We start from the raw sequence: 27,494 nt of genomic DNA, 5'->3' as shown, positions 1-27,494 counted from the left end.
AGAAATGAGTGAACACAGATGGAGTCAACCACTCTTTAGTGTGAGCCTTCTCAGTTGAATAAAGAGAAGCCCCGGGTGCAAATTTATCAAGCTCCATGACTATAGCTGTTCTACAAGCATGTGTTTAGCACCTTCACTATGCGAAGTGCAAGAGGGACAAATAAAGAGCTTCAGCTATAATGGAGGAAGCTTTTAGTGGGAGAGACAGGAATGGAAACAGTTAATTTCAACCAATAGTATCAGGTGGTCAGGTGGAGTGCACTTAGTCCTACTTGGTGAAATTTGAAGAATATGGTAGGCAGAATAATGTCTCCTCAAGGAGGTCCACATCCTAATCCCCAGAACTCAAGAATATTTTACCTTTCATGGCAGGGAATTAAGATTGTAAATGGAATTCAGGCAGCGAATCAGGTGACTTTAAAATAAGATTAGTTTAGATTACCTGGATGGATGCCATGAATCCTAAAAGTCCTCACAAGTGGAAGAAGAAGGTGGGAGAGCAAAGTCAGAGTGATGTGATGAGGTAAGGACTTGTCCCACTGTTGCTGGCTATTAGATAAAGGGGCCATAAGCCAAGGAAGGGGGGATAGCCTCTTAGAAGTTCAAACAAGATGTGGATCCCCCCCCCCCACAGAGCCTCCAAAGCAACACAGCCCTGCCAACACCTTGATTTTGGCCCATTAGACCCCATACTAGACTTCTGACCTACAGAACAATTAGATGATTCATTTATGTTGTATTTCGTCATGAAATTTGTGGTGATTTGCTACAGCAGCCACAGGAAACTAACACACAGAGGAAGAACTGAACTTTCTGATATCACCTGTGATGGGAAGAGACAGGCTACCATAAGACCTATCCTACCTGGGCCAATGCCTCTCCCAAGGGCAAATTTCTTCCAGGTATTCTCTTGACTAAGGTTTTCTTGAACCTCAAATGCAGGATGCTTACCCAGTTCCTGAGACTGCTTTGCCAGTGATGGCTTGTCATGGATGAGGAGGACAGGCAAGCTGGCTTTGAGACGTCCCAAGCCAAAAGCAGCCAGAGCCACCTAGGACATCATGACCAGCCTTTCCTGTTCTGTGTCTCTGGGGCTGCAGCCCTGTGCCTGAGCCAGTTTTGGCTTCACTGCCTTCTTATCCAAGACCCCTAGGTGGGGAGAGGGCAGGGTCTGGGAAGGTGTCAACTACTAATGAATAACACTGTCCTCCAAAATTAATAAGCCTTCCAGTTCTTAGGAAAATCCACTCAACTGGGGTCTCCAGGATGACTAATTGACAGAACTGGTTAAATTAATCAAAAATGGAAATGAGGATGAGGGAAGGGGGAAGGGATTCTATTTTTACTCTGTGGCTTGCTTGGGTCTTGCTTGCTCTGTTGCTAATAGCTGCTAAGCTTGAATGGGGTAGATGCTGGACTGGGTAGGGGGAGGGCTGGTTTTAGTGAATTCTACTCCTTGCAGCAAGTCTCTGGCTTTTCGCCAGAAGGGGGTGGTGTCTGTGTGTTTGTAATCCTGTCATCAGGCAAAAGCATTTTAATAAAGGGCCTGGTATTTTTCAACTTAACCCTCCCTAGAATAAATACTGTTAATTATGTCCCCAATCAACACTGATCCCTTTTGGAAGCTGTGTCAAACCTCAGAGAATTTAAGATTCACTGCAGATGCAATCTTAGCTGATGTCTTTAGGCACATTCCATCAGAGACCGGGAGAATGAACCTTAGCTTTATTAAGGGATCTAGTGGTCTAGAGAAGCAGGACTTGGCAATTAAGTTTGTCGATGAGGGTGAATAATGAGACAGTGGATTTCATGTTCTCTACAAGGGCAGGGTTAGTTCTGCAATTGGAAACCATTAGGTTGGGGGATCCAGCTGATGGGGATTATATAAAACCCCCATGCAATAATTCTTCTGGATATTAGCAAAAGATCATGCTTCTTCTCCAGCTGCCAAACAGCCAGGAGAAGGAGAAGAATCAATTCTTCTCTTGGAAGCAGACAGACCTGGGTTCAAATGTTGCCTCCTTCATTATGATTTGGGGCAAGTGTCTGCACCTCTCTGTGCTTCATCTGTAAATTAGAATTACTAGTACCAACCCTCAAGTGTTGTTGTGAGGCTTAAACAAGATACCGAAGGGTTCAAAAAGAATAGCCACCCCCTCCACTATACACACTTTTGGAGGAAAATGGAATTTCTAATTTGGATTTTCAGGTTGGCCATAAAACTGTACCCCATTTGCAATGGAAATCAGGCTATTTTCTCAATGACCACACTATTCACTAAAACACCTCAGACTTTATGGCCTAAAGTACTTGTAGCTTTCCCCTATAATGTGAAAGAATCAGATATCTTCATACCAGCCCCATGATAACTGATGTAAGTGCACTGCAGTGTTGATGGTGACAGTCCCTAGATAGACAGCCTGCCTTGGTTTCATGTGAAGGAGGGAATGTTGGTGGCCAAATCTCAAGCTGCAGATTTGTCTGTGCAGAAGGGCCTTGTTCATGGAATAGAACGACCATGGGCAGTGGACTCATTAGTGGAGCCAGTGCAAGGGTACTGGGGCTGCAGAGCTGCCCATCACTGCTGCAGACAGGGGCCCAGCTCCTTACCCTGGCCTTCTCTCTCTCCTCTTCGCTTATACACCACTGCTCCCCACCCCTTTTTCTCCCCTTCCCCATTTCCCTCTTACCTCCCTGGCAGCCCATACTCAGCCTCTTGTAAAAGACCACCTCCTCTTTCCCCCACCCCACCAGGAAGTGTTGGTGTGCCTCCGTCCTCTACTGTCCACTCCTCCTCATTTGCACCCTCTCCCCTAAGCAACTTCACCCCATCTTATGGCTTCAAATATCCTAACAGCTCATGACTCCTAAATTCTACATTCAGCCCCTCTCTTCTGACTTCCAAACTCAGGTGTCCATTTGTTGCAGACTTCTCCAAGTGGGCAGATCAGAGACCTCTCAGTCTGGCACATCCAAAAGAGAACACTTGGGTTTTTCCATATCAACCTGTTCCTTCCTCAATCTCCTCGTCTCAGTGTACATCACCACTATGCCCTCAGGTGCTCAAGACCAAAACCTATGAGTTATCTTACCTCTTTCTATACCTTTGTACTGCCAGCCTCTCAGCAGGTCTGATGAGCCCAGCCTACTCAGGAGATTCTGAATCTGGCCACTTACCACCTTGTCACTGCCCCCATCCTGGTCAGAGTCACTATCATTTCTTCTCTAGACCGAGGCAAGAGCCTGCTAATTGGTCTTTCTGCTTCCAGGCTTGCCACCCCCTTTTCTTTTGAGAACTCTTTTCTTTCTCTTTTATTTCAGAGAGAGAGAGAGAGAGAGAGAGAGAGCGCACTGGGGAGAGGGGCAGAGGGGGAGAGAGAGAGAGAATCTCAAAGAGGCACCACATTCAGAATGGAGCCCAACACAGGGCTCAATCCCACTACCTAGGGATCATGACTTGAGCTGAAGTCAAGACTTGGACCCTCAAGTGACTTGAGCCACCCAGGCACCCTGAGAAGTCTTTTAAGGCCATAAACAGAGTACTAGTCACTTTTCTGCTTAGAACCATCTACTAGCTTCCACCTCACTTTAAATGGAATCCAGCTGCTCTACCTGGTCTACAAGACTACCTTATCTGTCCCCCAATTACCTTTTCTGCCTCCTCCTCTATTCCACTGCTCAGCCTACCAGCCTCCATCCACTGGCCTCTCTTCTATTCTTTGAACACACAATGTTGTTCCTGTGTGAGGACCTTCATATGTTATCTCTGTCTGCTTTTGACAATTCAAGTCTCAGTTCAAAGGCTTTGCCTTACCACCCGATGTAAACACCTCCACCCAGGTATTCTTTTTTTTTTTCAATTTTTTTAATGTTTTTATTTATTGTTGAGACAGAGAGAGGCAGAGCATGAGCAGGGGAGGGGCAGAGAGAGGGGGAGACATAGAATCCGAAGCAGGCTCCAGACTCTGATCTGTCACCACAGAGCCCGACGTGGGGCTCAAACTCACAGAGTGTGAGATCATGACCTGAGCTGAAGTCAGATGCTCAACCGACTGAGCCACCCAGGTGCCCCTCCATCCAGGTATTCTTTAACCCTGTTTAATCTGATGGCTTTTATCACTGTGTGAAATTAACTTGTTCATTTGTACAATGGCATGAATTTTCTCTCCCCACTCTTTGCTAATGTAAGCTCTGTGAAGGCAGGAATGAGTAGGTGTTGAATAACTCTTAGTGGAGTAAGTGATTTCCAGTATCCTGGTTAAAGAGCACAAATATGGATCAAACCTCAGCTCTGTCTGAACATTTGGTGTTCTCTGTCCCAAAAAGAACATTTGGTGGCCATAAGAGTATCATTTTCCCTCTTCCTCATCTGCAACATGTGACTAATGATGGTATGTGCCTCACAAGGCTGTCAGGAGGATTGAATGAGCGCAGAGCCTGGCTTACTTTCTGGATGTCATAAAATGTCACAGAAATTAGCTGTGATAATGGCTGCTGACATTACCACATCTACAACTGTTGCTGCTGCTGCTGCTGCTGCTCCCGTTCCCACTCGTAAAAGACACACGTGGGAGGGAAGCAGGCTGGCACCATCATCCCAACCGTATCTGACATGGAGCTTGTATGGGCCGGGTGCTGTTCTAAGGCATCATGGTGTTCTCTCATCTCATCTGCACAAGTACCCTGTAAAGTATGCACTACCACTGGTTCTATTTTATAGATGAGGAAATTGAGGCACAGAGAGGTTAAGTAACCTGTTCCAGGTCCCCCAGTTACCATGGACACAGACTAAGGGTGGATGCCATATTGACTTCTCACCCCTACATTGGCCCTGTCTCTGAACTCACTTGCTACTGTCAGTTTAGTCTGGATGAAGGGAAGAAACAAAGTAGAAATGTTCTGGGCTATGCTCATGGGGAATGCTATGGACTGAATGTTTGGGTCCCCCCTACCAAATTCACATGTTGAATTCTCATCCCCAGTGTGATGGTATTTTTAAGTGGGGCCTCTGGGAGGTGAATAGGACTTGAGAGTGGAGCCCTCATGAATGGGATTAGTACCTTTATAAAAGAGAGTCCACAGAGAGCTCCCTCACACCTCCCACCATGTGAAGACACAGCAAGATGACACCTATGAACCAGGAGGTGGGTCCCCACCAGACACTAAATCTGCCTGGGCCTTGATCTTGGACTTCTCAGCCTCCAGAACTGAGAGAAATAAATGTTGGTTGTTTAAGCCACCCAGTCTACGGATTCTATCATAGCAGCTTCAGTGGATAAAGAAAAAGAACAACAAGGACTCGGCACCTGCCTCGCCCATCCCAGTACCGAAGATAGGTGCCATCAGAGGGAGTGTGGAGCGAATCTATGTCTCCACCACCCTGGAGCCAAGGCACGCAGCGGGGCTCTCCTGTTATCCACGGAGGTCAAATTACAGAAGTAGAAATACAACCTGGGGGAGAGGGGAGGAAATCTGAAAAATAGGAAAGTTGCCTGTATTTTACATCCGACCCCATCCCTTGTCCACAGGCCTGCCAGTCCCTGTCTACACCTACTCTGCTCACAGTGCTGCACTCATGGTGCGTCTGTAGCTGTGGTCTGCCTTAACGTTTAATGGGATCCCCTCCTACGTGCTCCACCTTTAACTGCATCCACAGGTTGTGGGAAAGTTAGCCTCTGTGGCCCTTCAGGGGACCCCTTTCTCCACTTCTGTCTGAGGATCTCACCTGCTGCTTTTCTTGCCGGCAGCCAGTGAGCCCGGGATCCACACCTGAAATGTAGGTTCCAGGGCTTGTGCACTTGATTATTTTTCACATCTTCAGTTATGCACCGAATTGTGCCCCTCGCTGCCCTAATCCCCAGGATCTCAGAATGTAACTGTATTTGGAGGTAGGGTCTTTATAGGGGTAATTAAATTAAAATGAGGTCACTAGGGTGGACCCTCATCCAATATGCTTGGTGTTTTTAATAGAGGGGGAGTTTGGGACACAGACACGTGTGGAGGGAAGAAGATGTGAGGAAACAGGGAGAAGACAGTCATCAGTAAGCCAGGGAGAAAGGCCTAGAATAGATCCTTTCTGCCCAGCACTCAGAAGAAGCAAACTCTGTGAATGCCCTGATCAGTAAGCCAGGGAGAAAGGCCTAGAATAGATCCTTTCTGCCCAGCACTCAGAAGAAGCGAACTCTGTGAATGCCCTGATCAGTAAGCCAGGGAGAGAGGCCTAGAATAGATCCTTTCTGCCCAGCACTCAGAAGAAGCGAACTCTGTGAATGCCCTGATCATCAGTAAGCCAGGGAGAAAGGCCTAGAATAGATCCTTTCTGCCCAGCACTCAGAAGAAGCGAACTCTGTGAATGCTCTGATCTAGGAAACCTGGTACCTGAGCTGCAAGACCATTAGGTTTTGTTGCTGAAGCCACCCAGTGGGTGGTTTGCTACAGAGACTCTAGTAAGTGAGTGAAAACACCCTCTCACCCTCTTTTCCCATCTGCCTGCCTTTTCAATACACATGTCCAGTGAAGCTCTACTTGTAAGCCAGGCACTATGCTAAGTATTGGTAATTCTGTGGTTGGTAAGATAAAAGTCCCTGCCCTCAGAGAGATTACATTCTAGGTGGAGGCGGGGTGGGGTGGGGGGGATGCAGAGAAAGAAAAGCAAACATCTGTAGATGAATGCTATGAAAAAATAAATAAAATAGGGTGCAAATGGGGGTAAACAGGGAAGTTCTCTCTGAGGCGGTGACGGTTTCCCAGAGACCTAAAAAATGAGAACAGTGCAGACAAGGGGGAACATGGTGGGAGAGCATTCCAGGCAGAGGAATAGCCTGTCCAAAAGCCCTGAGGCGGGAAATGTCTGGGTCTATGTGACCTAAAGGCAGGTCCACGTAGCCAGACTCTGGGCAGCTGAGGTTGGAGAGGTGAGCAGGGACCAGATTTCACGCAGTGCACTAGAAAGGAGTTCAGATGTAATTTCTCTTTCATCTCTGAGTTGTCATTCATCATACCTGGCCAGTTTCTTCACCCAACTGCCAACAGTCATGCCTTGAAAAGGAAAAGCGTGGTTCAGCCCAGCCTATCAGCTGCTGCCATCAGCACCCTATTGTTTTAGGCATTAAAATCTCAAACTGCAAACACAACCCTTGTCACTACCGCCAGAAGGGATAGGAAAAAAAACAGAGATGAGGGAGAGAATCCTCCCTCCCAACCCCTGCTGACTATGCAGAGTGAGGGACATATGGAAATTAATATATGCAGCTCTGATAACACGAATCTCCTCGGCATTTTGATTAAACGCGGACGGTTATTAAATACTCTCCTTCTCAGAGCTCATCTCCGAAAGCCAATGTTGCTTTTCATTTTGAACTCTGATGAACTGTCTCAATTCTGTTCACACACCTTGGCTGCGCCGTCATCCACTGAAGGCTGGCGTTTGAGGAGGATGGAGAAAATCAATATGAAATGTCAGGCGAGAGGTCAGATTGAAGTCGTTCTCCCAGCCGGCAGGAGCCCAGGCGACCGCTTACAGCAGCCGAACAAAGGGAGATGTGCTCTGAAGAAGGTCGGCACTTTGGACGAGTCAGGAAAATGAATTTTGTTCGCTTCTTAATTAGATTAGGAGGCTGGAGGCTGGCAATTCAGGGCACCGCAAGCGTCAGGCGGGGGGGGCATGGGGAGGCAGGGCTGTGGCAGAGGCCTTCGGGCCACTTGCTAGCTCCTGGGTCTCCCCAGAGACTGTCCCCAGGCTCTGCATCTCGAGGGCTATGTGACCCAGGCTGTGGGCAGCAGCCCCTGGCTGTGCAGCTTTCCAGGCCTCCTGCTTCTGTGGGCCCCGTGACCCTTCCCTGTTGTCTCACAGGGAACTTCTCAGCTGTCAGGTCACAGCTCGGAGGGCCCTGCCTGGGGTGTAGGCTCCTTGTTCCATTCTGTCATAGCACCACGTGCTTTTCTTTCATACCGCTTATTACAGGTGCAATGTCATATCTGTTTGTGATTCTCTGATGAGTGGGTCTTTCTCCCTTCATGCCAAGGTTAATTTTATGTATCAACTTGACTGGGCCATGGGGTGCCCAGGTATTTGGTTCACTGTTATTCTAGGTGTTTCTGTGGAAGTGTTTTTGGGTGACATGAACATTTAAATTGACAGACTGAGTGAAGCAGATTGCCCTCCCTAATGTGGGTGAGTCCCATCCAATCAGTTGAAGGTCTGAATAGAATGAAGGGCCGGCCCTCCCCAAGTAAGAGGGAATTCTTCCACCTGACTCCGCTGAGCTGGCTTTGTACTCCAACTGAAAATACTGGCTCTTCCTGGGTCATGAACCTGCTGGCCTTTGGACTAAAACTACACCATCAGCGCTCCTGGGTCTTAGGTCTTTGGATTTAGACTGGTAACATATCACTGGCTTTTGTGGGTCCCCTGCAGTACCAGTGTGGATCTTGTGACTTATCATCCTCCAAAATCACATGGGCCAAATTTTAAAATAAATCTCTCATACACACCCATGTATATGTATAGATGAGACTATCTATCTATCTACCTCCCTACCTACTACCTTTCTACCTATCTCCTATTGGTTCTGGTCTATCACTAACAAAGACAGTTAGCTCTAAGGGGGAGGAAACCAGGTATGGTTTCACTTACCATTGTGTCCCCAGTCTGGTAAAGTACCTGACATATAGTATGTGCTCAACAAAACCTAATTAAATAAATGAATAATGGGGCTTCCTATATCTGGAAAAGGGGTTGGAGTCTTAGCACTGTATACCTCCAGGCCTGGAACCAGGGGGTTCGGGAGGAATAAGTGTGGTAAGTGCTGCTGCCATTTACTGCCTCCTGTGTGCCCAGCAGATGTCAGGTTCTGATACACAAGATGATATTTACGTCTTGTAAGCAACCAGCTTGACGAGGCTGTCCTGATTATTTCTACTTTTCAAATGAGGAACTGGGGATTCAGAGGAATTAAACAGCTTGCCCGAGGTCACACAGTGACTGAATGTCAGAGTGGAGTTCTGATTCCAAAGCTTCTGCTCTAAACTTTTCTAGTTCTGGGAGTTTCTAAGGCCTTATCCTTTTTCCACCCTGAGTTCAGGGGTCCTCAAGCCTCACCATGAGATTATTCCTCAGTGTCTGGGTCTGACTCCAAAGCCCAAGCTCGTGTCTGCCACTGTGGGCGGTGAGCACCCTGGGGGTCCTCGAGCCATCTCTGGCACTCACTTTGCATCTGTGGCCCTACCAGCTGGTGTCTGCCCCCTTAGACAGCTCACATCACCCCACACAGAGCATACTCCCAGCAGAATCCCAACCTTTCACTCTGCCCTGGTATAGCTTTTACCAGTCCATGTCCCATATGCCATTTATCTCAACCCTAGCGCATTAATTCACTTACTAAATAAGCATGTACTGAGCACCTACTTATGTGCCACACCTGGCAACATATGAGCAAAGCCGATTCAGTTCTTACCCTCAGAGGATTTGTGGTCCAGAGGGGAAGGACAATCAACAACTAATATACATGTGTGATGAATGTCAACCTCTGATAATGCTCATAGCACCTGTAGTCATTTTTTAAAAAATGTTCCTTTTCCTCTTCTCTTCCTTTTGATTCTGATAGCCACCATCCTTCTGTAGGTTATGAATTTCCTTTGTGTTGAGGCTAAAGCAAAATCTTCTGATTTTTTTAAAAAAAAATTTAAATTTTTGAGAGAGAGAGAGAGAAAGAGGGAGGGAGACAGGGTGTGAGTGTGTGTGTGTGTGGGGGGACAGAGAGAGACGGACATACAAAATCGGAAGCAGACTCCAGACTCTGAGCTGTCAGCAGAGAGCCTGATGTGGGGCTTGAACTCACGAACTGTGAGATCATGACTGAGCCAAAGTCAGACGCTCAGCCCGCTGAGCCACCCAGGTGCCCCCAAAATCTTCTAATTCTCTTACCTTTCTTCCCATCACCACTGTGTTAATCTTCCATAAAACATAAATTCTATAACTCTATTCTCCCACCAGATGATCTCCAATCACTCTCCATAACTAGGGCTGTTTCTCAAACTGGGGCATGCGTATGTGTCTGGGTGGGGGAGAATGGGGGATGAACCAGGCAGTACAAAAAGCCACGGGATGAACACTGCATCTTTTGGGAACATCAATTTTGCTGGAAATTTGGGAGTGGGGTAGAAATGTAATTATTTAATTCAACTGAAAATAGGCATTTTATGGGAGTAAAATGCAAAATTCATGTGAAATCTTAGGACAGAAAAGACTTCAAAGAAAATCTGCTGTGGTCTCCCCCAGGATCTCTGGCCTCGGCCAGGTTTGTGCTGTTTTTTCTATGCTGGTGGGCAGGGTCACCCAGGGCCCAAGAGAGAGGTTTCATTGCCTCTGGGTGCCCCTTCTTCCACGGCAGCCAGGCTCATGACCTGCCCCCAGAGTGCTGTGTGTCCTCAGTGGAAAAGTTTATGAAACACTGGGAGCCAGACTCTGAGTACGGAGTAGGTGCTCAATGACTGAATGGACGAATGAATGAATACACGGAACCATAAACTTTTGACTTTAATCTTCAAGGACCAACCTGATGGGAACCATCACCCCTATTTCGCCTCTTTCCTTGATATTTGTTCACCCAACTGACACCTCTTACTAAGACTCTAAAAAGGTTGCATGTAACTTCCTAACTTCAGGCTTTTGCCCAATCTGTACGCACTGCCCAAAACACCCTTCTCCTTCTCTTTCCCACCACACCAAATCCTACTTTTGTTCAACATGACTCCTCAGCCTCGGCCTTCCCCTGTGATGTCTATCCCAAATGTCCCACCCTCCTCTGAACATCCTAACCCCTGACTATCTCCAGTGCTCATCTGGGTGTTAACACACTGCCTTGCACACTATTCCTGAAATGTTTCCTGGATACATCTTAAGTCATGAGCCAAATTTTCAATGTAGTGAATGTAGGAGAGGTCTTCCCTTTCCAGTGGACCCCTCAGAGTTCTCAATAGTAAAAGACTCATCACAGATACATGAAAATCATGCTGAAGGACTGATAAGGAATTGTAGTCTAGATATGTAGTTCTCCCATCCAAGTAGTAACCAGGCCCAACCCTGCTTAGCTTCCGAGATCAGACGAGATCGGGGACATTCAGGCTGGTATGGGCGGAGACTAGCCTAGATATGTTCTCAACCAAGGGCAATTTTCTTCCTCCTGGATATTTCACATAATCTGGAGATAGTTTTGGTTGTCACAACTTGCCTTGGCCACTCACATCTAGTGGGGGAAGGGCCAGGGATGCAGCTAAACATCCTATAATACAAAGGACAGCCTCCCTTCCTCTAAGAACTGTGTGCCCCAAATTCAATAGTGTTGCTGTTAAGAAATCCTTGTCTACATTATAGTATCTTCCTAACCTATTTCCTTGCCTGTTTTTTTCTCCCAGTCATAACCCAGCCTCCATCCTTCTGCCTTCTGTCTAAGCAACTTCTGTAACAAGTAATTCTGATCATATTCTCCTGGTTACGTAAATGGCTGTTCACTGACTTTGAGAAAACATTCAAGTTCTTCATCATGGCCATATGCCCAGGCTCCTGTATTCCTCCTCAGCTTCAAATCACTTCTGTCTCCCAGTCATTCCCTATGTACCATCCACATCATTCATCCTGCAGTTCCACCAACATTACGATCTTTCGTGGCTCGGCACCTTTGCACATGCTGGTCCTTCTGCACTGAACACTCCTCCTCTTGTTGGCTTACAGAAGTAAGTACTGCTCAAAGATCAGTGCCAGCACACACACACGAGCAAATATTTATTCATTGTCTATCATGCGCCAGGCCCTGGTTTAGTGTGGGGAAACAGCTATGAGCAAAACAAAATAGGTCCATAGAGCTAATAGCCTAGACAGGTCCTCTCCAAAAGAACATCCTGCCATGATGGAAATGTCTTAAACAGGTACTAATAATAGGATAGCTATGAGCCACATGTGGCTACTGAGCACTTGAAAGGTAGATACTCCGAAATGAAATCTGCTTTAAGTGTAAAATACACACAAAAAAAAGTAAAACGTCGCATTAACAGTTTTTTTAAGTAGGCTCTATGCCCTACAGGGGTCTCGAACTCATGACCTTGAGATTGAGTTGCATGTTTATCCACTGAGCCAGCCAGCTGCCCCTCACACTAACAATTCTGAATAGTTACCTCACCTCAGTCCCATGACAAACTCATGAGGTAGAAGTTATTGTTTTACCCATTTGCGTCTGGTTTTGACCTGGGTCCGTGTGGCTCCAGAACCCACACAGTTTATACAGCACTGCACTCTACAAACCAGCTTCCCCGTGTGATACTTCTTACACCAAATAAGTGAGCAAAGATTATCAAAACGACCCACACATTCACCCCTATCCTGGCAGAGCCATCACATCACTCATGTCACACAGGGATTGAAAGTGGAAGGAGGGACTATGGGAGAGAAAGGTCTTAATTTCTGGGTCTCCACAGCAAACTGCAGAGGCTAAATAACACCAATCAGAAGGTAGTGGGGAAACAAACAGAGCTCTAGTCCCCCATGAACATCTTGGCAGCTGCATATTATTTAGTCCAACACTAGACATGGATTATCACTGCCTTTAGGCACTTCTACTCTGGGGAGCAGTTCCTTTTCCAGAAAGCTCCAGGCCCATCTCTTCTACCACAGCACTTGCTGTCAGGGCCAGCAGGCTTCACCTGCTCACATGGGTCTTAGAGCCTTTGGCTTCGAAGCACTCAGTCCCTACTAGTTTGGAGCTGTTTTTCTCTCCAACAGTGGCCTGAAAACCAGCATGACCCAAGGGCCTGTGAGTCTGGCTGCCCTTTATGTAACCCATCCCCTTTCTCTGAAGCTATCCTCTGGTGCCCACTATGGCCATTGGGACTTTGAGAGTTCTGGCTTCCAGAGCTACAACCTCTCTAAAAGCACTAACCCCTTCCTGCAGCAGGTGGTATTCTTTTTTATTTTTTTTAATTATTATTTTTTAAGTGTTTATTTTTGAGAGAGAGACAGAGAGACAGAGCACGAGTTGGGGATGGGCAGAGAGAGAGGGAGACATAGAATTGAAGCAGGCTCCAGGCTCTGAGATAGGAGCACAGAGCCCAACGTGGGGCTGTAACCCATGAACCACGAGATCATGACCTGAGCCAAAGTCGGACGCTCAACCGACTGAGCCACCCAGGCACGCCAATTCTTTTTTTTTTTTTTAATTGATATATAACCAAAACACATTATATTAGTTTCAAGTACATGACATAATGATTTGATATATGTATATGTTGCAAAATAATCACCAATAAGCCGGGTTAACATTCATCACCACGCACAGTTACAAATTCTTTTTCTGGTGATGATAACTTTTAAGATCTACTCTCTTAGCCACTTTTAAATATGCACTACAGTATTATTAACTTAGTTACCACCCCCAGGTGCCATTCAGGACAGCTTCTCGCACAGTCCAGCAGGCCATGTTAACTCTACCACGAGATCTGTCCAGAACGCACCAGTGTCTCTCCACCTCCAACCGGCGCCCCTGTCCCGGCCATGCCCATTCCCTGCCAGTGTACTGCAATGATCCCCTACCTGGTCTCCCTTCAGGGAGCTCCTCAGATTCATTTTCCCCACAGCAGCAACAATGATCTTAAAACATACTTCAGATCATGTCACAACGTGATGTGACACAGCTCATGTCTCACTCACCTCTGGATTCCACATTCGCCTTTAGCGAATGTTTGTGGCATTGGACATGAGGTTCCATCTGTACCGAAATACCTCACATGGAGCTGAGTCCTGAGTCAGGCCAACACGTGAACTTGGCTGCCAGGGTGTGGAAGGCGGGGAAGGGGATCCAAATCCCCTGGGCTCTCCCCTCCTCCTCCTGCATGTCAGGGCCCAGTGACCCACCCCCAGCTATTCCGTGCTGCTTGCTACTCACATTTGGTGTGCCTGTCACACAAGGCCGACGCCCTCATATCACACAGCCGGATTGTCCCTTTGCTGCTGCTGTACACGAAGGTGTTGCAGTGATGGGGGTGGAACTCGGCTGCTGTGATCACCTCTGTGAGCTCCTCCATGTTGGCCGGCTTAATGTCAACGATATCTGGCACGGAGGAGTCAAGGCAGGGACCAGAAGGGGGCAGACCCGCGGGGGTGATTCGTAGCAGCACTGCCTGCATTTCCTGTAACAGGCGAGCGTTTACCACACACAGTAGATCCTCACAGGTACTGTGCGAGCAAATGTGAGGGTATTACTGGGCTTGGCAGATGAGGCCCAGAGATGCCCAGGAATCAGAGGCACCATTAGAACTCAGGTCTCCCTGGCCCCTTACATGCATTTCATCCTCCATAGCATATAGAACATATTCCATCAACCCATCAAAGTTATCTGCACATGCAACCATGCTAAAATGTGCCGAGCTGCGTTTTATGAAAGACTTTCATTTCTCATTTGACAACAGTGGTGAAGAAACTAGTCCCATTCCAACTAAATAGTTCAGTTTACTTGAATCTTTCCCCAGACTCCTGGGCTGATAAAAGGTATCTATGATAGACTGTGAATGCTCTTCTACGAAATCCCTGAGATCTTCCTTTTTTTTTCTTTCTTTTCTTTTTTTTTTTTTTTGAGAGAGAAAATGCAAGTGAGGAAGGGGCAGAGAGAGAGAGAGAGAGAGAGAGAGAGAGAAGGAGGGAGGGAGGGAGGGAGGGAGGAAGTGGGGCTTGTCTTTTACCTGAAGCGGGGCTCGAGCTCATCCAATGTTGGACTTGAACTCAGGAACTGTGGGATCATGACCTGAGCCAAAGTCAGATGCTTACTGAGACATCCAGGTGCCCCCTGAGATCTGCTTTAACAACACATGGGTGACAATACTAAGAGCTGCTACCATTTAGTGAACACTGACTATAGGTCAACTGCTGTGCAAAGCATACCATGTACTTTATCTCATTTAATCCTTATAACAGCTCTATAACCAGTCCTTTTCTTATCCTCATTTATCAGAGGTGGAGATGGAAGCTGGCTCCAAGTCACATGGCTAGAGTGGAAGCAACAGGATTTTATCTCAGGTACAAGATTTTGCTAACTGTGCAAAATTTGTCTTATTAGAGATATAAAGGACCTCATGTTTCTATAAGCTGTGATTTGCTGTAGAGCTTGTGTGGGAGTTTAAGCACCAGAAAAAAAAAAAGCCATCCAGTTGTATGGTGGGACAGTTTTAGCCTCCTAGGGAATATACCTTTATCATCTGTTTTCTTCTTCCTCAATGTTTTCCATTCTGATCAAGAATTATTATAGCTCCATTTTTAAAGACCACATCCTTGTATATTGAAATGAAACATCTGGCCTTTTAATTAAGGAGGTGACTCAGTGGACACAGGACCTTCAGGAGGAGGTCTGGCATGGGTGAGGGGCTAGGTTTGTGTCGATTCCTTGATACCCTTACCCAGAGCTTGGGGGACCCACGTACAGATGGGAGGCATCTGGCTGGGGCTGACGTGCTGTCTGAGGACCCCACAGGCCTCGTGATGCAGATGCTGTTACATAGGAAAGCTGACCAAAACGTTGCCCACTTTTCCTAGACTTCACCACTTCTGAGCCGCCTTTGTGATTTGGCCCCATGTGTATATCACCAGGTGGTATATGCTTAACACACTTTCTTCAGATCAGCTTCTATCGACTCACTTTGTTTCCTTAGCCTCGTCTAAGCTGTAATCCAATATTCATAAAATCATAGATTTAACAAGCTAGTTACATTTTGAATAATGTACATGTAATAAATACATAATTAAAATAAACATGTTTATACCTGTGCCGGGAGCTTATATATCCCATTTTGGGAAACAATGCATCGATTCAACAAGAACTAACTTGATACAGACTATGCTATTAGTCTGGGATGGATGAAAGTTTCTTATGCTTTTCATAGTCTCCTCCTTAAAGTTTACATGAGGTACAAGTGAATGCACCTGTATTTGTAGTCATACCAGCACCAACACAGCCATCTATTATCAAACATCACCTGTGCTCCAGCAGGCACTCTGGTGCAATAATGGCTCTGTATCTGGTCGTGCCTCTTTCCCCTTCAATGATCTCTGCGAAGTCCTGTTGTTTCTTTCTCAAATGAGTCTGCGACTGAACTGACACTACATTGTACTACAATTTCCCCCGCCAAACCCAGATGTAAATACTACTTGGGTCTCCAAAGCATGTGGGTCCCCTGGATTCACAAAACATTACCTTTCAACTCAACTGCTACCAGAGTTATAAATATTATTGCAGGTAGCACCACACGCTGGGGAACAGGAGGCTGAGCCCCCTGGAAGGCCCCAAGCTGCATTTATGTTTTCTCCAGCCCCCCTGACCCTTGCCCTGGGCTTTGTGGCCACGACACGGGATGGGGTGAGCAGAGGTTAGTGTTCAGCTGCTGTCAGATTTCATCACCCTCCAGAAAGAGCCTCCAAAGCCTACCATACCAGTGAGCATGTTTCTCTTTTCCTAAAATAGGGAAAGAAAATCTGGTGTCAGCTTTCTCAACCTCTACCAGGATAGCTCTAAAAACAAGCTTCACTGGAAGGGATCTTTGCTGTGTGGGAGGGGGAGGTGCCACATCTACTGTTATTTTTTTCTCACCTAAAAATAAAGCCCCAAAGTCAGAATGTGTGAAAACGAAGTGCTTAAAGATATCTTTGAAAGCAGGAAGGAACATCCCCCACCACCAAGAACACCAACACGGATGTGCGCACTGAGTCTGCTTAGGGCTGCTTCCTCTGGGTCCATCTTCTCTCCTTCCCTCATTCACTTGCTCCCTCCCTTCTGCCCAAGCCTCCCCATCATCCCTCATCCCCAAGCATCTCTCTTTTGACTAGAATGTCTGACTCTGTGGGTGTTTAAGGATGACTCTAGTCCTCTTTTTAACAACCGCGATGACAGGGACAAGGACGATAGTAATAACCAGCAGTTAATGTTCACCAAGTGCCGTGTATTGTCTCATTTGACCTTCATCTCAGCCTAACGAGGTCAGTACTATTCAGTAACTGAGGTAAATTAATCAAGGTCATAGGACTAGCAGAGAGAAGAGCTGGGATTTGAACCCACCCTGTCTGACTTCAGAGCCTGGGTTCTTGACCATATGCTATTTTCCTCCCCCGAGAAAAGGCCTTTACAGAGCCAGCCTTTCTCAGTGCGGTAATTCTGGCTGTCTTGAAACTTCCCCTGGCTAATCTGAGAGGGCAGACTGTGTTCTTTTAATTCACTGATCACTTTGGTGGCCACACTTTTCAGAATCAGAATTTGGACATAGCATCTGACTCAGGACTTCTGTGTCCTATGATTTGGTAATTATTTTCCTCTTTTCTGAACCATAAACTGGGACAGAAACATATGGGATTTCTTGAGTTGTTAACTGATGGAGGATTTGCTGAGTTCTAAAAACACTTGGGAGGAGACTAGTTACCAAATTCAATGGCTTTATGGGAATGATGGGAACAGGATAGTTCAGATCTGTATCATCTCAGGCCTTTCTTCTCACTCTTTTTTAAAGGGAGATGCACACCTTCAGCTTTTGTGGTTTTGCCCTTCATGTTGGAAGGGAAAGCGAAAAAAGATAAGCACTGTACTATCTTGGAAAAGAATGATGCATTTTGACAGTCAATTTTCCCCTCTCTATCCTTCAGAGCTCTCTATCCAAATTATTTCCCTGTTGTCCCAAAGAACTAAGTGGTGAAAGCAAAACATAGCACTGGATTCGCAGCTAATATACAAGGCAGACAGCCAACAGATTGCTATTAAATTAACCCTGGGGCTTGACAGATCTGTTCTTCCTGACCCCAACTGCTTATGGCATTCCTTATTAATGCTGAGCCCAGACAAATTACCTCTGCTAACAAAAGGGGTTAATCTGCTTCTCTGCTGGGACTCTGGAGGCAGCTCTGAGGACAGGAGGGGGCATAGCTAGTTTGGCAGCTGAGCTCAGTGCTTGGAAGGCAGGAGGGAAGGTGAGGGCATCACTGTGCCAGGCAGGGCCTAAGGCGTCATTTAAAATAATAATTGAAGACACTGGGAGGTCACCCCTTAAGGGATTGGCTTCAAACAAATACGAAGCCAGAGTCATAAATTACATCAGCAGTGGGGTGAGGGAATGGAGAGGGTAATGGCAGGATGCTAAGGGGTAGCATGGAGGCCATTCAAAAGTCTTTCCTTAATCCCCAATTTGGAAAAAGCTTTCTACCAAAAAAAAAAAAAAAAAATGTCTACGGCAACATGATAAAAGAAATATATTGACTATAACATACATATACAGAGAAAGGGAAATGATTATATAAATTTTGATCAATCTCATTAAATTGTTTTTGCAATGAAATTCCAAGTCTGTTAAAAACCATGAAACATTGTATCTATACTATGATCATACTATCGTTTGAAACTTACAATGTGAAAATAATGAGCTAAAGGCAAGATATTAAATGTTAGTAATAGTTCGATCTGAGCAGGTCTATGAATTTTCAATTATCAGTTCTCATTTCCACATTTTCTTCTAATCAAGTAGTATGTTAGGATAGAAAAAGATATATCTCACATATAGAGAGGTATCTATAAAGATATATCTTATTATACATATATATAAATATATATACACTCTGACCAGAGTCATGTAAAAAAATCAGAGAGAGACAGAGAGAGAAAATATAGAATGGGAGGAGATGTGATTAACATCTTACAGGGGATTAAATGGAAAGTCAGCAGGTAAGCTACCCTTTAGAAACTCTAGTTTACAAAGGGTAACTTATCTTTACCATCCATCTATCCATCCATCCATCCATCCATCCATCCATTGATGTAATCCACAAATGTTCACAAAGAACCTGCTAATACTTTTCTCACCACAGGGGGGACAACCATGGCTGAAGCAGACCCAAATCCCCCTGATTCGTGGAGCCTATATTCCAGCAGGTCACATGGTCACTAAGCAAGGCAGATAAATATAATATAAATCAGATAGTAACAAATGCAAAGCAGAAAAAGGAGGGAAGAGAGAGAAAAATGATACATGTGTGTGTGTGTGGGGGGGACAAGGTATGTGTATGTCTTACATCGAAAAGGAGAAAGCTTCCTGGATAAATTAATTTTTCTCCTTTTATTATTTACTTGCTTTTCTGAGCCCTTATAGTTAAGTTAGCTAGCAGTATGTTACAAGTGTGATGTAAAGCCCCTGTATTTACACCAAAATTAGGTGGTGAGATTATAGGTGATTTTATAATCTCCACAATACATATTTTTAAATAATAAACATTAAAAAAGTGGTTTGCTTGTGTTAGAACCATCTAATTTTTCTCATCTGTGAGAAAATTAAGAGAGCAGAAGCCTCATCACCATGGGTCAAGTTTAAGATAATACTGTGATAAATATTGTGATTATAACAAAACTGGGTCAGGAGGTTGGGAGTCAATAGTGATTCCAAGTCTGTCTTGCTCAGAGAATGTGGGAAAGTCATTTTCTCTCTCTAGGCTTCAATTTTTTTTTTTTTTTTTTTTTTTTTGGCCTTTGAATGGGCATCATTCTATTTACTCTGAAAGCCTCTGAGAATTTCGATTACGAAATAATTTCATGGAGAAAGATATTATAGCTTTATAGTCGACTGAATAATCCCATCCCTCACAGAAAGCACCTATTTTTCCACAGATAGCTTTATATGCATTAGTTTTGTGGGCTTTTGAAGGGGATGTCCTCATATGCTTCTGTCTTTATCCATGCTGATTTTGCTGATACCGACAAGATTTTTGTTTGTTTGTTTGTTTTGTTTCCTTTCTAAGCCCTGCCTAAGCCAATCAAGCATTGGAAAGCCAAAAAAGAGGCCTTTCTGCAGGCCAGGTTGGTGAGTGAAATCTATGTTTGCCTGGGAAAGATACCTATCTTCAAGAGCAGTTGAGGCTTTTCATGTTTCTGCACTTAGAGTCTGCCAATACTGAAGGCGGAGAACAGCCTTATTTTGGCCCTGAGAACTAATCATAATAAAGTACGATTTCCTTTTAGGGGACATGAATTGCTTTGAGTTTTTTTTTTTCTTTCTAAAGTCTGAATGTAATCTCTGGATATTAAGTATTGATTACAAAGCATCAAGATCTTGTTAGCTGAAGGGACATGTTACTTGATGATAAGATACTGGCAACCTCTGAAGAGGACTCTAAGGGATATTCCTCTTTTAAGAGCTTAAAAAAAGCTAATGTGAAAATATTTATGGAGGGTTTGCCAATTGCTAGGCTTAACAGGAGAGGCTGACAAAAAATATATCGCGGTGCCATCTTACTTACTGCTTATAAGTATGTACTGAGCTACAAAAGATACTGGGCTGAGATGGCCTCCATGATTTGGGGAAGGGGGCACTTGAAAATCCCATAACCACAGACCCTTCCCTGTTCATGTGACACAGAGCTTGAATTCCACCATTAGGAAACACCCAATACCCCTTCAAAGGTCAATTCAGATGTTACTTTCTTTATGAAGCAGTCTAGCCTTTCCTTCATCATTCTTCCTGTTCCATGCCTCCATAGAACCTTGAATACACCTAACAGGTAACCCATATTACTAGATTTGAGTAATTTGAGATGGTGTGATAGAGTACATTATATTGGAGTATGAAATGAGACTGAAATGTTAATCCCAAATTCTGTGACCCGTTACCTAATCTTGAAAGCCTTTAAATTTGTTAACTCATTTACAAAAAGAGGAAGAAAATTACAGTAGATGATGTGTATCACATACCTGGTATTTAATACAGGCTCTGAAAATTGTTAGTCTGATCTTCCCTAGTATGGTCACATGACTGTCTCCCTCTGTCCACCTAATCACTTCGCTGGTTTTGAGGAATGTTAACTCGGTTAGGCTGAACTACAATCCTTAGAGTTCCCTTTCTAGGATGTTGCTGGTTGCCGTGGGCTAACACGGGCTCAGGACGGTTGGAGGACAAAAGGGAAGAAGCAGTTGCTCTGCAGTACACACACACCTTCTGCCACTTATTCCATCAAACACTAATCTATGTGCTACTGTAATCTAGGTGCTGTAAGAAGTTCTGCAGATGTGATTAAAGGTCCCAATGAGTCGACTTTCAGTTAATCGAAGGAAGATGATCCTGGGTGAGCCTGAATTAATCAGTTTGGAAGACATTTAAAGGAAAGCTTTGACTTTCCTAAAGGAAGAGACTCCAAAAGGCTGCTGGGTCCACAGTTGTTCTCCCTCCTCACTGTCCATGTGTGGGCAAGCTTCAACTCACGCTCACGTTCTTCCAGCTTCCTTGTGATTTTTCATTCTTGCCTAACTGCCTTACAGACCCTGGACTTGCTTGGCCAGTCACACAATTGCAAGGCTAACTCACTGTAATAAGTCAGTCTCTCTCCCTCTCCCTTCTATCTCCCCCCGCCTCTGTAGACAGACAGACAGACACACACACACACCTCTCCCAACAGTTTTGCTTCTCTGATTGAACTCTGCATGATACATCTACCCTTTCAGATTACAAAAATCATAATATCAGGGATGGAGTTTTATGCATCTTGGCATTTCTCATGCACATGGTAGATGCTCAATAAATTTAAGTTATTAAATTTCAATAAATTACTTTCATTTGTTGTGACTTAGCAGCCTTCTCAAGGCCTAGTTTTTTAAAATGCAGAAAATCCACAGTAGGTCAGTAATAGGTCAAGATGCCAGGCCTAGATACTGTAAATCACCTCAGCTTGTGGTTTTCTTAGGAGAGAATGGGATTCAAGCAACAAGGTTAGAAGAACAAGGGGCTGGGGAAATGTTTCAAATATAATAGCTACTATTTATTAGGCCTTCTTTCTGTGCCAGGCACTTGGCTAAGAAATTTACATGATTATTTCCTTTAATACCCACAACAACCTTATAAGATAGATGGTATTTATTATCTCCATTAACTGATGAGACAATGAAGGGGCAGAGAGGTGTTAAGCAGCTTATTAAAGTCACAAAGATTTTATGAGACAAAATTGGATTCCAATCCAGTGAATCTGACTCTGGAGTCTAACTACTAAGCTAACTACTACTAACTACTAAGCACTCCTGATTATGAAGCTATACCTACTGCTCTGAGGAAGCTCAAAAAGCCCAAGAAGTATGCAGTTTCATTCTTGCCCTCTTCCCTGACAACATGAGATCCAAAGGGCTTTCCCTGTGCATAGATAAATACCTTGTCTCAAGAAGTCTTAGGTATGGCAGGCACAGAGGGTCAAGCAAAACACTAGGCCTTGGAAAACTTGGAAAACCTACCAAGGCTGCATTTATTAATGGGGAGGAGGAGGCTGCCCTGGGACACACGGACCAATGTTCTGGATGTGTCAATGGAATACTCTCCTTTTACACTAAATGCCAGCCTCAGATTGATATGTACATTTGTGGATGAAAGCCACAGCAGCAACAAGGGAGACAAACTTGTATTAGGCCCCACAGCTTCCTTCAAAGCCTGCCTGGCAGAATCCCACCAGATTAAAAGGAGGGCCGCTGTCCATGGTACTATGAAGAGACAGAAGCCAAGAATTGAGGTTATATGGTCCCCTCATCAGGGAATAAGTTCCAAAGGGCCTCAGCTCAGTTGACAAATGAAGCTGTTGTACAGGGGAGCTAAGACCAAGGCCAATGATGAAGTACCTCTAGAGTTCAGATGTCCTCTATCAGAGAAATCCTCTGTTTCATGACCAGAGACCAGACTTGAATAAGATGTGGCTAACCTTTCTAGCCTTGTTTGCATCATGCTCCACCACATTCTCTGGCCTTCAGTCACAATGGACTTTTTAGAGTTTCTCCAACATTGCCACACTCCCTCCTGTCACACGCCCTCTGTACATGCTAGACCAATCTCTCCACACCTTTTTTCCTCTTTCAGATCTTAACTCAGTAATCAGTTCCTCTGCAAAGTCTCCTTTTATTCCCTGAAATCTGTATCAGAGTTCAAAAAAGAAGCATACACAGGACTGTATTTCCTTTCCTCAAAGGACTTACTTCTGTTTGTAATGATATGCTCATTAGTGTGATTATCTGATGAATGTCATTCTGAAGGCAGAAAATTTCTTTTCACTTTTGTATCCCCATGGCTTAGTGCAGTGCCTGGAACAGAATAGGTACTCAGTATACAGTTGTCAAGAGCTGTACCTTTACTTTTACTTGATAGGAGCCTATTTAATAGCTCTTATATTGGACAGGGTAAGAGCCAAGGTCAACCCATTCTTAGTCCTGGGAAGAGAGTTCAAAGGATCCTAAGTATACCACAGAAAACAGTTTGAAAAGTTATGGCTGCTTCTTGCCCTAGAATATCACTAATCTAGAAATGAGTTATTATTGTCCTGAAATAGTTAACCCATTAAGGCCAAAGTTTGACCACTTATACACCTGTTACATAAGGTAACCACCTGTAACCACCTGTTACATAAGACAAAGACAGACTAGCTATGGAAGGAAGGGAGAGGACTCAAGACCAGGTGTCAAGGGGCTAGGAATGCCTTAATCTGATTTGGTATTAAACGCAAAACCCTGGACCTCAGAGATCCTTCAAATATGTGGTAACTAGGGTATAAAGAGCAACATCTTGAGAAGAGCATCCAACTGCAGAACCAAAGGAGACATCAAGAACTAAGAAGAGGACCCAGAAATAAATTTAGCAGACTAGCATCCACCATACTAACATTCAATTTTTCTAGTTTCCTAATCTTTTTAATGATAATCATGCTTGTTTAAGCCTGTTTATAATTTATTTAGCAGGGTACTGGCCTAAGCATATGTGTTTATGTGTGTATATGTATACACACACAAGCATATGTGTATCTCTCTTTCTATACACACACACACACACACATACACACACACACACGAATATACTTTATATACAGTTGACCCTTGAACAATGTGGGGACTAGGGTCATTGACTCCCATGCAATAAAAAACCCACATGTAACTTTTGACTCCCTTAAAACCTAATGATTAATACCTTACTGTTGACCTTACCAATAACATAAGTTGATTAATACATATTTTGTATGCCATATATATTATACACTGTATTCTTACAATAAAGTAAACTAGAGAAAAGAAAACATTATTGAGAAAATCATAAGAGAAAATACATTTATAGTACTGTATTGCATTTATAAAAAAAAAATCTGCATGTAAGTGGACCTGTGCAGTCCAAACCCATGATCCAAGAGTCAACTGTATATACAAAATTTATCCACATATACGTATTAAAATATAAATGTTTTATATATGTGGATAATTTTATCCATATATATGTGTATATGTATATATGGATAAAAAAATATATATATATATATAAAACACCTTAAAAAATTCTCACAATCCTCTTTTATAAAGCTTCTCTCTCAAGATCATGAAACAGAGGCTTGGATAAGTTAAGAACCACATTAAAGCTTACACAGCCAGTAAGCAGTAGAGCTGAGTGTGAACTTTAGGCTTTAGGACTTTCAGAAGTTCAAGGACTTTTGAGACTCCAAAGCCTGTGTTCTCAACCATAATGCCAATGACCAATGTCACACAAAATGCCAGGCACTGGAAGTTGTGACTTTATTTTTTAAACAAGACTGCAAGACCACTTGTCTTACTATCTACTTTTCTTCACATATAACTTACTTTGTAATTTAAGTGTTTTCAGTATGTATGAAGTCATCAGACTGATATGATAGCTGTATTTTCTAGTATTCATGACTGTAAATACCTAACCATAAAAATGAAAAAAGTCCACGTAGTGTTCCTACCACCCCAGTGGTACTCATACCACGCTTTGGGAACCCCACATTATTCTATCCTGAGCCATGTTTGACAGCCTTCTTAGTGGATAAATGGCATTATAGAAATGGTAGTAAACAATGTATGATTCAAAAAGACCTGCCTGGTGGTTGGTGTTTTTTCTGAGGGTGTTTTGAAAGATGGCCGCTTCCTACCCCAGAGGTGGCTTCACTTCAGTGACGAGAGGCAAAAGGGGCCCAGTTTGTACAGTCAGCTTAGTGCTTAAGGCGGTTTGGTTGAAAAGAACTATATAGATATCAGTGATCATCATCCTCATGATGACAATAATTATTTTACATATGGCTGTTTTAAGGGTGAATGGCACAGTCTCATTTGTATGCCAGCATCTGGCAGGCTGTCACACATCTGCAGAATATAACCTAAATTGTGCTATTAATATTTCCCCTTTGCATTCTCCCCCAGGCATCTGTCTCCCAAATTGCCTAAAGAAACCCCCCCTCCCTCTTGAAGGCCTAGGGGCAAATCCAGAAAACATGTCATCTAGACTGGGGACAGCCGGCACTCAGAGTGACAGCAGCTAAGTCTGAGCAGATTTCTGGCTCTTGGAAAAGATGTAAAAGGAGAAAGGGAACCACCACCCACATTCATTCTATTAGCAGCCACACTTCTATGCACAATCTGTAGGCAGGTTGTTGGAGGCTCAGACAGTATGTAGAATCTACTCTGTGAACGACAAGAGATGACAGTCATGGTCGTGAGGGTCAGGTCTTAGTGCCTCCATCACTGCCACTACTTGCTTAAAGCTGCCTTCCTTAAAAAACCTTGGCAAGCCAAGAAACAGACTCTTAACTACAGAGAACAAACTGAAGGTTACCAGAGGGGAGGGCGGTGGGCGAGGGGTAAAATGGGTGATGGGGATTAAGGAGTGTACTTGTTGTGAGGAGCACCAGGTGATGTATGGAAGTGATGAATCACTCTATTATACACCTGAAACTCATGTTACACTGTATGTTAACTAACTGGCATTTAAATAAAAACTTAAAAAAAAAAAGCCTTGGGCAAGTATCTAGCACTCCTCTGTGGTGGAGACTAGACTAGCTAACTGTGTACCAAACCAGGTTAATCTTTTTTTTTTTTTTTTTTTACATGCATAGCTATATTACGTTTCCCAGCCTGCTTTGCAGTTAGAGGTAGCCATGTAACTGACTTCTAACCAATGGAATTCATGCTATTTGAGGGCCTGGCTCAAAAGAGTCTCCCATGTGTGGTTCTCTACGATCTTCTCCTTTTGCTGTCCTGATTGCAAGTAAGCCTGGTGACACTGGGGAGCTGCAGGGTGGAAGGACCTAATTCTCTGATTAACTGATTGGAGAAGGATGCTTGCTGGTGGTGATCATCATAATGACTCCATTATAACAGAAGTCATCTTTTATGTGTTTGAGCCACTATGAGGTCTATTTATATCACAACCTTCAGAGCTTTACTTTAACCAACATACTCTTAAAGTGAGATTTCCTGGTTACATTTCACCATCGACTATCTACTGGATAGTTGCACTTCAGTGACTTTATCGCACTTCAAACTTGACCTATCCAACCAAAATGGTATTTTCTGTGTCTGAGAATGTTCTAGGTACTGGCTACAGGAATGGATCATACAAAGTCCCTTCTCTCATAGAATTTATACTCAAATATGGGGAAACCCCAATACACAAGTAAAAAAGCAATTTCAAATAGTGATAAGTGCTGTGAAGATAACAAGGAGAGAGGGCTACTGGGGACTACTGGCAAGTTACTGGAAAAGGACCTCTGAGGAGATGACATTAGATGGAAGTCTGAATGATGGCTTGTAGTTAGCCAAGTAAACTCCAGGGACAGAGTATTCCAGAAAGAGGGAACAGCAAATACAAAGAAGAGATATAAGAACAAGGTTACCCAGGAACAGAAAAGAGGTTAGTTGGCTGAATCAGAGTGATTTCGGGGAGAGTGACATGATAGGATATCAAAGAGGGAGCCAGGGCCCATTTCACTTAGAATCTTACAGTTCAAGGTAAAGAACTTGGATTTTATTCCAAATTCATTGGGAAGCTACTAGACTGTTTTAAGCAGGGGGAGAATGATATCTAAATTAAATACTGAAAGGTCCACTCTGTTATGAGAACATGAAGTATGCAGGAGATCAAGAAAAAATGGAGACTGAACAGGAGATTGCTGCAGTCACACAGAGGAAGGAATAATGGCCTACAGCACCATAGGGCAGGAGGAGCAGAATGGAAAGAAATGAGTTGATGAGAGATATATTTCAGAGGAAGCATTGGCAGCCCTCATAGACAGATTGGGCTGGGGGCATGGAGGCTGGTGAGGGAGAGAAAATAATCCATACTGACTCCTAGGTCAGCTGCTCAGCTTCCTGGGTTGAGAAACCATGAACGGAATGGAAATTCAAGTGAACAGTCAGGTTTGTGGTGGCACAGACCACAGGGCAGGTAGTGAATAAATGACCGATCCATATTATTAAAGAGCGGGTCATCATAATGGAGTAAGAATGTTGGCTCAGACATTCATTCAACATCTTCTTGATATCTGTGGATTTTAGCTAACAGAAGAGATAGTAATACTTACATCAGGGTTTCTTTGATATAAGAAAGAAACCTTACATTAGGGTTTCGGTGTATGCAGACTAGAAGGAAGTGTGTTGGGGACTTGAGGACTGCTAGTAAAGTTTGGTGTC

General features: G+C 44.1%; 1 protein-coding gene across 11 annotated transcripts in view; it reads right to left on the bottom strand.

Annotated features, from left to right (window-relative positions):
- PPP2R2B (protein phosphatase 2 regulatory subunit Bbeta) overlaps positions 1-27,494 on the bottom strand; it is a 509,803-nt gene that overhangs the window by 29,824 nt on the left and 452,485 nt on the right. For all 11 annotated transcript variants that reach the window (XM_019414213.2, XM_019414214.2, XM_019414211.2 and 8 more), the window contains one exon: positions 13,935-14,099. In XM_019414213.2, coding sequence (XP_019269758.1) covers positions 13,935-14,099 — 165 coding nt within the window. The remainder of the gene's footprint in view (positions 1-13,934; positions 14,100-27,494) is intronic.

This window comes from Panthera pardus, unplaced genomic scaffold (assembly GCF_024362965.1).
Source record: "Panthera pardus isolate Hobbes unplaced genomic scaffold, ASM2436296v1 HiC_scaffold_2, whole genome shotgun sequence".
NCBI classification, from domain to species: Eukaryota; Metazoa; Chordata; class Mammalia; order Carnivora; family Felidae; genus Panthera; species Panthera pardus.
The sequence above is the reverse complement of the archived record's forward strand: the minus strand, read 5'-3'. Positions and strand labels throughout refer to the sequence as shown.